Source organism: Melanostigma gelatinosum, assembly GCF_949748355.1.
Source record: "Melanostigma gelatinosum genome assembly, chromosome: 14".
Lineage (NCBI taxonomy): Eukaryota > Metazoa > Chordata > Actinopteri > Perciformes > Zoarcidae > Melanostigma > Melanostigma gelatinosum.
This window is the reverse complement of record NC_136647.1, coordinates 20,351,092-20,363,907: the sequence shown is the minus strand read 5'-3', so window position 1 is coordinate 20,363,907 and position 12,816 is coordinate 20,351,092. Positions and strand designations below refer to the sequence as shown.

Below are 12,816 nucleotides of genomic sequence, written 5' to 3'. Positions count from 1 at the left end.
ACTTCTGTACTAGGGGGGGGGGGGGGGGGGGGGTCAGCTTCAGCTTCCCGTCAGGCTGGAGGATATGATTGGGGGGAGTGAGGGGAGAGAGTTCAGTGTCCTTACAGCTTGGTGGGTGAAGCTGTTCTTTAGTCTGGTGGTGCGGCAGCGGAGGCTCCTGTACCGTCTTCCAGAGGGTAGGAGGCTGAACAGACTATGTGCAGGGTGACTTGGGTCGCTTGCGATTTGAGTAGCTTTCCGGGTGAGGCGGGTGGTGTATGTTTCCTGTAACGAGGAGAGTGGGGCACCGATGATCTTTCCGGCTGTCTTTACAATGCGTTGTAGTGCCTTTCTGCTGTGTTGGGTGCAGCTACCGCCCCACACAGTGATGCAGCTAGACAGGATGCTTTCAATGGTGCCCCTGTAAAATGATTTCAGCACTGATGTGGGGGCTTTTACTCTCTTCAGCTTGCGGAGGAAGTAGAGGCGCCGCTGGGCTCTCTTTGCCAGTGATGCGCAGTTGGTGGCCCAGGAGAGGTCGTCACTGATGTGCACCCCCAGGAATTTGGTGCTTTCTACTTGCTCCACAGCAGCACCATCGATGGTCAGTGGCGGGTGTACAGTGTGGCCTCTCCTGAAGTCAACAACAATCTCCTTAGTTTTGGTGACATTCAGCAGGAGATTGTTGTCACTGCACCACGTGGTCAGAAGGTTGACCTCCTTCCTATAGTTGGTCTCATTGTTCTTGGTGATGAGACCAACCAGAGTGGTGTCGTCTGCGAACTTCACCATGTGATTGGTGCTGTATGTAGGTTCGCAGTCGTGAGTCAGCAGGGTGAAGAGCAGGGGGCTGAGCACACAGCCTTGTGGGGCCCCAGTGCTTAGGGTGATGATGCGTGAGGTGTTGTTGCCGACACGTACTGCTTGTGGCCTCTCACTAAGGAAGTCCAGGACCCAATTGCATAAATCAAATACAAAATATATTATATATAAGATAAAATAATTCATATTTCTCTCTGTCTTGGCTAATCGCACGCACGCACTCACACACTCACACATGCACGCGTCACTGAATGCCATGGAAACGGACCCACTTGAGGCCTCAGAACATTCTGATCGCTCACTCTGCACTTGGACCTGAGCGTAAACACCTCTTGGACATACCGTGGAGAGCCGACTCTTTGAGTTTTTAACTTCTTGAGAAAAGCTACTTTCGAAACTTGTTGGCGAAATTACTATCGCTACTCGTGGACAACAGAAGCGCCTGAATATCTTCGGCTGAAGGAGGAGGAGCACCTGTGGGGAGTGTGCTGGAGAGATGGCCCGTACCTGTGCTGGTAAGACAACTTTTACATTTATTTTCGCATTTTTATGATATAATTCAAAAATCTGACAATGTACGACAACCTTATAGTATTTTCAGAACTCATAATATAACACCACATCAGTTAAACTGAGAGTTTTGTAAATACATTTGGTTCAGGGGGGAGACGCTGTTTCAAATCAGTGTTCAATTTGCATGATATCTACTGGATAGAAATCTCAGTCCAGCTCTCAGTTGGATTGTTATGATCACACACAGACGTTTGACAGTAAAGCGAGAGGAAGACTCTCCCACCCTTCCTGCTCCCAGACTTATCCCACCGACTGATAATGAGCAACAGACTAAACGTGTAAAATGAGGTCACGGCTGAGAACAATACTGTCTTACTTTCAACACAGTCTGCAGTCTGAGTTAATGTTACAGTTTCACCCCGCACAGTGTTGTCTTGCTTAATTGGGGAGATGGGATGATTGTGTTTGGAAGAAGAAAAGGGCTTCTTACTAGTAGTACTGCAAGTGAGACTGTGGTGCCATCTGTTGGCAAAAATATATCAGTGAATAAAAAGTGAATCAAGTTACAATACTGCCGTCATGTGGAGGTTGTCCAGATGACATACATGCATCATTAGTGTCCCTTGTTTTTAGAAATGTGTCGCAAAATGCACCACAAAGTGATCTTCTCACTATGTGCATATAAAGTTGAATATTAATAACAATTCAAAAATAAAACTGTGATTTTATTACTTCACAAAGCAATAAAATAACAGACGAGGGCTGCTCGGTATCATCCAGTGACAAATAAAAAGCCCCACATGGTACTCAATTAAATGAGATCAATTTGGGTTTCATGAATTGTGCAATCTTTGCATGATGTCGTTGGAAGCATGCAGTGATTCAAGTTTAGTTTAGTTCATGTCTACTGCCTTTCTATTCAGTATGTTATATAATAAATCAACAACACAAATGAAACTGCTGACATGTTTCATTCTTGGTTGAACCTTGTATGTATGCTCTGGGTCAAGATGATGTGAAGCAGGGGCGGACTGGGGGAAAAAAGTGGCCCGGGAGTTTACTGTCAGACCGGCCCACTCAATGCATCGCACGTATCGATGTCAGTGGCCTACTTGGAAAAATACCCATACACTTAACATTATTTTCGATGATTACAAAGAAATTACATCATATATGTTTTTTTTTATAATAATACTCCAAGGTAGTAGTTTGCTCGATGAATATGCTGAACTTTGGGCTAGTATCAGATGGTTATACGTATAACTACAGAGCCTTAAGGAATGAATGTCAGCAGAGAAAGACCACACAATAAAGAAACTGGAATCAGAGGGTAGAATTAGTTTGAACTATATTGAAATGAACAGAACATACGATGGGGTGTGAACATCAGTGGTATCAGTAGTGTTGCATGCTGGGTGTGTGATTGTGTGTGTGTGTATGTGTAGGGGTGTTGAAGGTGCATAACAAAACAATAAGTTAAGTAACAGAACCTAAACTAACTCTGCCAGCCCAGGTGCATTATAGTCACATAGTAATAAAAAACAATATCAGTATACTCATGTGTTATTATTACCTCACTACACGAGTAGTTTTTGCAGCAGCTCACTCTTTTCTGCAACACCGTCTATGATTTTCTCACTGTCCAGCATCTGCAAAACATCTGTCTGAGTAGCCATCAACATAAAAGCCTCCAGGTGCTGTTGAGAGCTGGTTAACTTAAACATTATTTGACATAAATTATTAGAAATGATAAGATTGCCCTCTTTACAACTACCACCATGGATAGCTTGCTCATCGATTGTAAGCAAGTAACTACGGCTAACATGTTAAATTAAATAATCTCGATGATGCGAACAGCGCCAGCTTGCTTATTTGACCAGATCATAACGGTCTCAATTTTGGACATTTATCATTTATCTAGCTAACGTTAGCTAGGCTAGCTTGTAGCCGAACACTACCTCATCTGTGAAAAGCAAGCTAACATTGGCCAAGTCAATGCCACAACTTACCATCAACACTGTCACCAGTCGGTGGTTTCCCAAATAAGTCAGAGATTTTTAAATATTTTGATGCACCTTCCTCCAGATATCTCTTCTTTTTCTCCCTGAGCTTTTCAGCTCCACCTTTAAAGGATTTACGTTTTGGTACCGGTGCCATGCTGCTAGCTCGCACTCAAAACGGCTTGTCTCTGAGCGAGTGACGCAAGCTGCAGATACATGAATCCGTGACGGGACGCTACGTCAATAACTGACAACGCATGGTCAAATCAACGTAATTAACACAAGGACAGCCACAAAGTCATAAGAACCAGTCACATATATTCATATGACAACAAAGCACATCAATCCAGCAGACCTGCAGCGGATCCACGCATTCCACCACACAAGAGCACGAGCCATCAAATATTATTCATAAAAACGTTACTGCAGATGTAAAAAAAACAAACGCAGTTTGTCACTTACCAAATTCTTTGTTGACAAAGAATTTAATCCCAGTACATCGTTTCAGTTCCAGTAAGAAGTCCTTCTCGATTCATGGACGCCGTGACAGTCGAGCCGCCCCTGTATTTCGCCGGTCTACAGCGGCCATTCGCACCTGCGCCGGCCCCGCCCCGACCGTCGCCCGGCACGAGCGCACGGCGCAGACCGCGGTTATGGAGAAAAGTTTTTAAAAGCACCGTAGTGTCCAGCCGTGCTATTGCGTCTCAGATCGCGAGGAGTAGTATAATGTCAGTCTATACTGTTGATACAGTTTTCACTGATTATTGACTTTCGGTATTAGAGTCAATTGAACGTGTTCTGTGAAGCATATAATATAGTCGGGCCGGCGATGTCAGAGACCGGCCCAAACCCCGTCGGCCTACCGGGGATTCCCCCGGTATCCCCGATGGCCAGTCCGCCCCTGATGTGAAGTTTATCATCACAGATCACACACATCACGGATTTATGGAAACACCTATTGTAAACACACACACAGTCCAAACTATTTACATTTACACAATTTACTATAAAATCCAATCTCTCTCACACACGCATGCCTGCGTTAGTGGAGGGGGCGTGGTCGCATAATAGTGACGTCATAGAAAAACGGCGTTTCTGAGTTGCACTTGAAGTTTATGCTGCACCTACAAGATTGAGCTCTCAGACATCTGATCACCTCCAAAACTAACTGTTGGCGAACTGAGTTGAATACCTACAGCAAACAATACCAGTTGGACAGAATGGCTTCCAGTGGACCCCCGGCCCCGGTGGGCAGACCAGACCAGATCTTCGGACCTACAGGTAAAACATTTTTATTTATTTTTAAAATTTCATGCCAAATGTGTTTGTTAATGTTCCTTGACTCCATAAAAGGCCATTGCAGTACAAAACGTGCGTTTAATTACGTTAAATTAAGAATATTAAGCTAAATATTAAGCTAAAGAATGTTCAGCATTTAAGCTAGCTATTAGAAAAACTCATATTGTGAGGCCACTCACAGTTTCTGGTGTAAAACAATATGTTAAGACTGGACTTTCTTCTTCGAAATAGGTGTGGAATGTGTTAACACATGTGTAGGGACATGAAAACACCATTATTTTTGTTTGAGGGGATCAAATCGTCGATTTTTGTGTTGACAATCTCGGAAACAAAATGGCGCCTCCACCATTTTAGAAATAGAACTCTTCTTGCACCATGGCAAGATATAAGTAAAAGAAGGAACATTTGAGAGCTAGCTTCAAGATATTCATTAAAATGCACCAACGGATCAATATTGTTATGAGCCTGAATGAGTGCATATATACTATGAAGGAGTGGAAAATAGTTTGGGCAAATGTCTGATTATATTATATGTGAATGACGTTTTCTGAATCCAGTTCCAAATGTAAGAGCGTTTTTTAAAAGTGCTCGGCTGGTGATAATGTGCACACTGGCCTTTCCCTATAGAATCAGTTTGGACCGTGGCTATGGTCTCACATGGAAATAGCATTTTCATAATTTGCTCCTGATAAATACTGAAATAGTTGCCTTTTGAATCAGACTAGCGGTGGCTTTGTGTTAGTTGGTGGCTTGTGGATGTGACGTTTTTTTTAATAAATGTTTTTCTTCCTACCTCAGTCCGCCCTGATGCCGCCCTTTTGCCCGAGGACGAGGTTGGCTTTGACTGGCTTCAGGAGGGTAGGGGTGTGTTGCAGTTCCTACAAGCACAATTTGTGATAGTGGGACAACACTGCTTTAGTCCTTATCCAGGTTACTACCGTGCTTTCGAGTTCGTTACCTACCCTGCTCCCAACCTTCCTACTTTCTATACTGTTTTCAACCGGTGCCCTAGTTATGGTATTTGGGAAGTGCTTTTTGATGTTATTATGGACAGGTACGGGTATTTGCAACCTGAAGAGACTGACATCATTGTCATTGAGGACTTTGAAGTCATTGAGGACGAGGACTTTGAAGACTTCATCTTGGAAGATTCTTCAGAAGAGCTCACAGATGCAGTAGTTCCCTCAACTTCTGGCCTCGGCTCTTCCACAAAACGACGCAGGGAAGAGAGCGACGACGAGCAGGAGGCTGCTATGAAGAGACTGAGGGGGGCTTTTCTGTAGGATCTTCATTTTTTCACAGCTCAACCTTTCTTTATTCTTGAGGGTCGGCCTTTGAGTCTGGCTGAGCTAGTGACACCCCATGTAGCGACTTGCACTGGGGCTTTTCTGTAGGATCTTCATTTTTTCACAGCTCAACCTTTCTTTATTCTTGAGGGTCGGCCTTTGAGTCTGGCTGAGCTAGTGACACCCCATGTAGCGCCTTGCACTGGGGCTTTTCTTTGGTATCTACCCATATGCATGCTGGATGGATCAATCCTCCCGGAAATGTCATCGGAGCAACCACTGAGTCCACTTTGAAGCAGGACCAGTGGTTCTCATGGTAGCCTTTGCATCTGTCAGGGCTGATGACACCCCATGTAGCGCCTTGCACTGGGGCCGTTGGATTGACCCACTTTAGCGCTGATGGGTATGGTAAAAATTACTAACGTTAAGAAAAGTTTTCCAAGTCTCTTTTACTCAGGTATCGATGGCTGTAACACAGGAAGCAACATCCTGGATCTCCTAGACAACAGAGACCACATGACCAGATGAGAAGGATGGATGACTGCAGGACCAGATGGAGAGCGGTGGTCGCCTTTCTTTCAGTGGGCTGAGTAAGTAATCCCTCACTAAGACGACAGAAGTATCAGTAATAAGATTCCATCATTGAACAATGTAAAGGTTGTATAGTTGAGTTAAAAGTATTCATCTCTTGTGTTTGTGTCTCACAGGGCAGGACTCCTGAGACCCAGTGAGTACGGTGACATCCTCCCTGCCCCTCCCCCCCCTCCGACACCACCCGCTCCACCCACCAGCCGAGAGGAGGAGGGGCGTCCCGTCCCCACCGGCACAGAGGACGTAGTTTGTCTCCATCTGCTTCTTCTGTGCTGGTGGGTTTGGGAAGCTCCTCACACACACACAGGAAGCCGTCAGCAGCTCTTTGCATCTGCTCACAAGTCAAGAAGGAGACAGTTGTATTTGTCACATAGAACACAGCATGTTCATGTAAACTGTATGTACTGTATGTATACTGTTTACAGAGGAGCACAATACAAATAAATGTGTGACAAACTTTCTAAATATGTCTTTGTCTTGGAAACAATATCATATTTCTGATATAATTCAAAAATCTGACAATGTACGACAACCTTATAGTATTTTCAGAACTCATAATATAACACCACATCAGTTAAACTGAGAGTTTTGTAAATACATTTGGTTCAGGGGGGAGACGCTGTTTCAAATCAGTGTTCAATTTGCATGATATCTACTGGATAGAAATCTCAGTCCAGCTCTCAGTTGGATTGTTATGATCACACACAGACGTTTGACAGTAAAGCGAGAGGAAGACTCTCCCACCCTTCCTGCTCCCAGACTTATCCCATCGACTGATAATGAGCAACAGACTAAACGTGTAAAATGAGGTCACGGCTGAGAACAATACTGTCTTACTTTCAACACAGTCTGCAGTCTGAGTTAATGTTACAGTTTCACCCCGCACAGTGTTGTCTTGCTTAATTGGGGAGATGGGATGATTGTGTTTGGAAGAAGAAAAGAGGGCTTCTTACTAGTAGTACTGCAAGTGAGACTGTGGTGCCATCTGTTGGCAAAAATATATCAGTGAATAAAAAGTGAATCAAGTTACAATACTGCCATCATGTGGTGGTTGTCCAGATGACATACATGCATGATTAGTGTCCCTTGTTTTTGCTTCACAAAGCAATAAAATAACAGACGAGGGCTGCTCGGTATCATCCAGTGACAAATAAAAAGCCCCACATGGTACTCAATTAAATGAGATCAATTTGGGTTTCATGAATTGTGCAATCTTTGCATGATGTCGTTGGAAGCATGCAGTGATTCAAGTTTAGTTTAGTTCATGTCTACTGCCTTTCTATTCAGTATGTTATATAATAAATCAACACAAATGAAACTGCTGACATGTTTCATTCTTGGTTGAACCTTGTATGTATGCTCTGGGTCAAGATGATGTGAAGTTTATCATCACAGATCACACACACCACGGATTTATGGAAACACCTATTGTAAACACACACACAGTCCAAACTATTTACATTTACACAATTTACTATAAAATCCAATCTCTCTCACACACGCATGCCTGCGTTAGTGGAGGGGGCGTGGTCGCATAATAGTGACGACATAGAAAAACGGCGTTTCCAGAATTTGCGAAAATTGCAGTCTGATTGGGGTGAGATGTCCTGAGCACACACATCACTCCTCGGTCGCCCAAAGCCAGCCATTCCACCCACCTCCACCGTCTGAAAAATCACCACAATAGACTATTCACTTTTTATTGATTTAAATGGTAAAGACATACTGTATACAAGTGCAACAACACACAAACATCCACACCACCATGCGAAAGAACGGAAGCAACAGAAAAGAAAAGAAACACAATAAAAGAACGATACCATCGTCAATCTCCATCAATATAAGTCACCTGTGAGCGATTGCTAACAATCCTCCTAGAAGTAATACAACTAGAGTAAGTCAAACGTTGTTCATGTTCATTGTCATTTCTTTGAGTTGATTTGAAGCAGAATTGAAAACATCCATCTATCTACTTTGTAAGAAGCACCTGATTGGAAGCTTTGTGAAGGCCTCTTCTCTCCTGTGACAAAGCCATCACTTTGTGGCACCTGGAACCATGAACATGAGATCACAGGTCATTTAAGCTAAATGTACAAGCAATAAATCTGTACGGCCGTGTTGTCTTACCCCATCTGTTCTTGTTCTTGGATCTTACTCAGATTCAGGAGCTCCTCCTGATACGGTGAATGCGTCTCCAAACCCAGCTGACTACAGCGCCTCACAATCCTAATTGGGGGAGAAGAAAGAGCCACAAGAGACATACAAAGTCACTTCATTATTTCTGAAAGTAACTAAAAGTACGGTAACTAATTCGGCTATAAGTTGATGCTCATCAGTTCTGTGATTGGACGGTTGACTGTAAATGAAGCAAGTTTGACTTTAGTCAAATCATTAGCTTGCAGTGGCACACAATTCAATTAAAGTAAATGTATATAATATATTTAAAAACTTTAGCATTGCACTTCGACAACATTTTCAAACATGCAATGTTCAGTTAAGAAAAAGGATCGAAATCGATGCAGCATAACCAGGTTTTTAATCCAATGCATTCCTCTTCCCGGTCAAAACCTGGCATCTAGATTACCCACAATGCAACTGGACTGCGGACAGTTCGGTTGGAGATCGGGTGTGTATTTCCTCTCACATGCAGTACTACTCCCAAAGGACTTTAACGTGTAAGAGCTGTGGAGTTTCCCCGTTTAACTCCCCAGTGTTCTTACCTCAGTCGGTAGAGGTCTGAGAGGCTCCTCCTCTCCAACAGGTCTTGAGCGATGGTCTCAGCAAGATGCATGATGGGCAGCGTCAGGTGGTCGAGTGAGAGGGAGTGGAGCTCCTTTTCCAGCAGGTCGAGACAAAACAGGCTTCGAGTCTGCAGCCAAACAAAATCAAAAATACAGAAATAAAAACCATATTCTTACGTGCATAGCCGAAAAATGTTCCATATTAATACTATCCGGTGCTTTATCAGAACAGGAAGTGGCCCCGGTGCCATCAAACCCAATCTCAACACATATTGATTTCAGAATGCTGAAGTTTCAACCTCTTAGAACATCAGAATGTGACCCACAGAGATCAATAAATGAACTTCCTCTTCACCAACAAAGGACAGCTTCTTAGAGCGACATCAAGTGTCACCCCTAGTTCTATACAACCAGCAGCCACAATCCCTGCTATGCTGAAAACCAGACTGAAATGAGGGACAACACCATACCCGGTATAGTGATGACTCTGAGACCTGCCTGCTTTGTAATGCTGTGTGCATTGATGCAGTGGGGGTGAGCGCTGGTTCTGAAGATGAGCCGGGCCTGTTCAGGACAGACGTAGCGAGCCCAGTCCTGTGGCGTGGAAGGAAGCTCCTGATCCAAGACAACGGCTTCAGGTCTCTCTTCTGCAGGGGTAGGCTGGTCGAAACAGATTATTTTGATATATTAAACGGTAGATGACTGTTATTGACAAACCAATCAAAGCCACCGCTTTATCATTGGAAGGTAAATACCTAGGGCTTTACACTAAGCCGTGTAAATCAACGCCATTCAAAATGAAGTTTGAGCAATAAGACTTACAGCTTTCCCTTTTCTGCCTTGGCCCTTGGCTTTGTCCCTTTTGGATGCAGCAGAGGTCGGAGGCTGGCTCTTTGCCATCTCATTGGAAATCTCCCAAACTACCCCCATGGACACCTGGAGTGACAGACGGTGCACACACGCTCCACACTCAACTTAAACATTCGACTACGCATTTGAACAACAGCCTCATCGTCCACATTGTCAGAGTTAGAGACGCACTACCTGCCATATCCGCAGCACAAAGACGCAGGCTCTGAGCAGGTGAAGCTGGTGCTCGGGTGAAGTCCTGTCCGCCATGACAGCGAGTAGAGCGTGCGCTCGTACCAAGCTGTCGAGGCGCCGCACCTCCTTCAGATCCGACAAACCTTCCGTCAATAACACGCCCCGTACTCCCACCAGGGACTCGCCTTCCGCTGAGCTCAGATCCTGTTTTTTGGAGTCGTCCTCTAGAGGAAAAACAACATGAAAGATTGACTGTGACAAGCGTTTAACAGATGTGTAGAATAATCCGGAAGTAGAATTGCACAGCATCATTACACTAAGAATAACAAATGAAGCCAACAATGCAGAGGCACATATCTCTGTAATTAGTTCCCACTTGTTCTGTTATTTGGGTGTTCAGTTGGTCTCTCAGGGAATAGTTAACGGGGCTCATAGCAGGAGAATACAAAGGACCCCTCAGTCTTTTAAATAGCGCTACGCTATGCTCACATGGGAGGTTGAGAAATCTGCTTCTTTGTCCAGTCAGTTCCTTTTCCTCTGAACAATAATTGCTTTGTTTAATGTTTACACAATCAAAATGAGGGTACAAATTGCTGATGAAATTATCAAAAAGCTGTGGCACGGCTCCTTTCTGGATCAGACAGATCAGATGTTACTGCTCAGACTAACACCGTGTTGCCCACATGGGTCCCTCAAGGGGAATTCTGAAAATCTGTTAACTTTGCCTGTAGATTTTAAGAGTACACGGTAACATAGTTAACACAACTAACTGGTCAGTCACACAGTTGTGATACAATGAACAAGACGAGTCGATGCGTTCTACCTGATCCTTCTGCCTGTTCACTTTCCAAGTGTAGAAGGATGTCTATGGCCCACTGGACCTGGTGTTGGGCATCGGCTTCGGGGAAGTTGTGACAGTACAACCACTCTCCAAACTCCAGCAGAAGGCTGACCTTCTGCCACGGAGTCGCTTCACTCTGTTCACAAACACAAAAGTCAATCAAATCAAAAGTTGTTGTTTTTTTAACAGTTGACAGGAAACAGTCCTTTATGTGGCCTGGAGCTGGGGATGAAGTGACGTCTTTAGATGGTAGAAAGGATTTATTTCATCCTAAGCCTGACTCTTACCCTAACCTTAACTTATCTCCAATTGAGACGCTCTCCTCCTGTATAAAGGGACACTTGGAAACACAGCTGCACTGACGTAGTGGCTCCACATGATGGCGATAGAGACTTAGATAAAAATGTTACCTTTGCTCAGTGCCAAAAGACACAGTAAATAAAAGGATTCACTTTAAGACCAGACTTCTCCATTATGACAGATTCCAACATGATCTATCTGCATTAATCTGCTGACGTACCAGGTTTAAGTAATTATACAGATATGGTGCCAGAACATTACCGACAGAGAGGTGATGGACTTCTGGTAGCAGGTGAGCTGCTGGGTTATGTTGCCAGCACACAGTGCCACCCGGTGCCACATTAGTGAACAGCACGGCTCTCCTTCGTCTTGTAACTTCTGCACGTCCGTCAGTACGCTTTCCCCCTGTTGAGCTTTGAGCAGTATTCTGTGTTGCAGCAGCGGTCTGGTAAAACACAGAGGACAATACCATCTGTTTCTGTCACTCTCGTATCTTTTCCCTCCCCTGTGTGTTATTTCTTCTTTTCGGTGTTTTTTACTCACAGCCGGTGTCTGGTGCGAGGCATGTCTCCGATAGCTCGGTCCAGCAGCTGCAGAGCACTTTTCCAGTCGGTTTTATCGATGTGGATGTGGAGCAACAGACTGTATATGGCTGCTCTCAGGGTGAGGTCCTCTTCATCTGCTCACATGCATAGATACACAGGTATTCTGCTCAGATGATTGATCCGTGTTGTCATGTAAGAGTGTGTTCACAAAGCCATTATCAACGTAGATCTAAGAAACTCAGCTCTCCCAGATAGCCCATCCAAATGCAAATGTCACAACTTAAAAAAAAAAAGCGTACTTGTTTATTGTGGAATGAATATAAATAATAGATGGAACAACAAATTGTTAGAGTAAACTAGGTACACAGGTGGTCAATCAGATTCATAGCAGGAAGCAGAACAAAACATGAAGCCATCTGAAAATGATCAAACAGAGATTTCACAACTGAGCCGTGTCGGGGTTCTTCTACCACTCACCTGTTGCTTCATGCTTATGTAACCTCTGTGAAGATGTCTCCTGGCTAAATGAATCTCTCGGGGCTGGTCAGGCTTGTGGTAACAGCAGGTTTATTCCACATCTGCATTCATGACAAAGGACAACATGGAAGAATGGGTCATCTTGCGGACAACTGCGCATGCTCTGTCTTCAGTAAATCCTCCGTCACGTTCAACATTACCCATAGTTGACATTGATACAGTGATCGTATAGTGGGTTTAATTTCATTTAAATAAAATAGCCGAAATAGAACATAAATTGTCTCTCTTAAATGTATGAGGAGAATTACAAAAGTATATATAACCAAAAATATATTTATACAGATTTCTCACACTGAACTGTTACCTTTTTCATTTTAT

At 43.9% G+C, this 12,816-nt stretch overlaps 1 protein-coding gene across 2 annotated transcripts; it reads right to left on the bottom strand.

The window, feature by feature from the left end:
* Positions 1-8,347: 8,347 nt before the first annotated feature.
* Positions 8,348-12,816, bottom strand: LOC306788499 (cilia- and flagella-associated protein 46-like). Of its 2 annotated transcripts, none has more exons than XM_079284047.1 (10): positions 12,439-12,816; positions 11,960-12,095; positions 11,678-11,888; positions 11,099-11,252; positions 10,276-10,499; positions 10,054-10,167; positions 9,730-9,891; positions 9,211-9,359; positions 8,618-8,716; positions 8,348-8,538 (listed from the first exon to the last, which is right to left on the bottom strand). In XM_079284047.1, exons 2-10 carry the CDS (start codon positions 11,980-11,982, stop codon positions 8,460-8,462), a joined length of 1,215 nt encoding a protein of 404 aa, XP_079140173.1. In that variant the 5' UTR covers positions 11,983-12,095; positions 12,439-12,816; the 3' UTR covers positions 8,348-8,459. The 2 variants fall into 2 exon arrangements, with proteins under 2 accessions (XP_079140173.1, XP_079140174.1); XM_079284048.1 differs by having other exon boundaries at positions 11,678-11,861.

What these genes read in the sequence shown, in the direction of transcription:
- LOC306788499 (XM_079284047.1), bottom strand. Translation starts at nt 11,982, where the DNA reads ATGCCTCGCACCAGACACCGGCT. An exon ending in TTGTGCTGCGGATATGGCAG is followed by an intron (nt 10,168 to 10,275) that starts GTAGTGCGTCTC and finishes CTGTCACTCCAG; the next exon opens with GTGTCCATGGGGGTAGTTTG. An exon ending in TCAGACCTCTACCGACTGAG is followed by an intron (nt 8,717 to 9,210) that starts GTAAGAACACTG and finishes TCCCCCAATTAG; the next exon opens with GATTGTGAGGCGCTGTAGTC.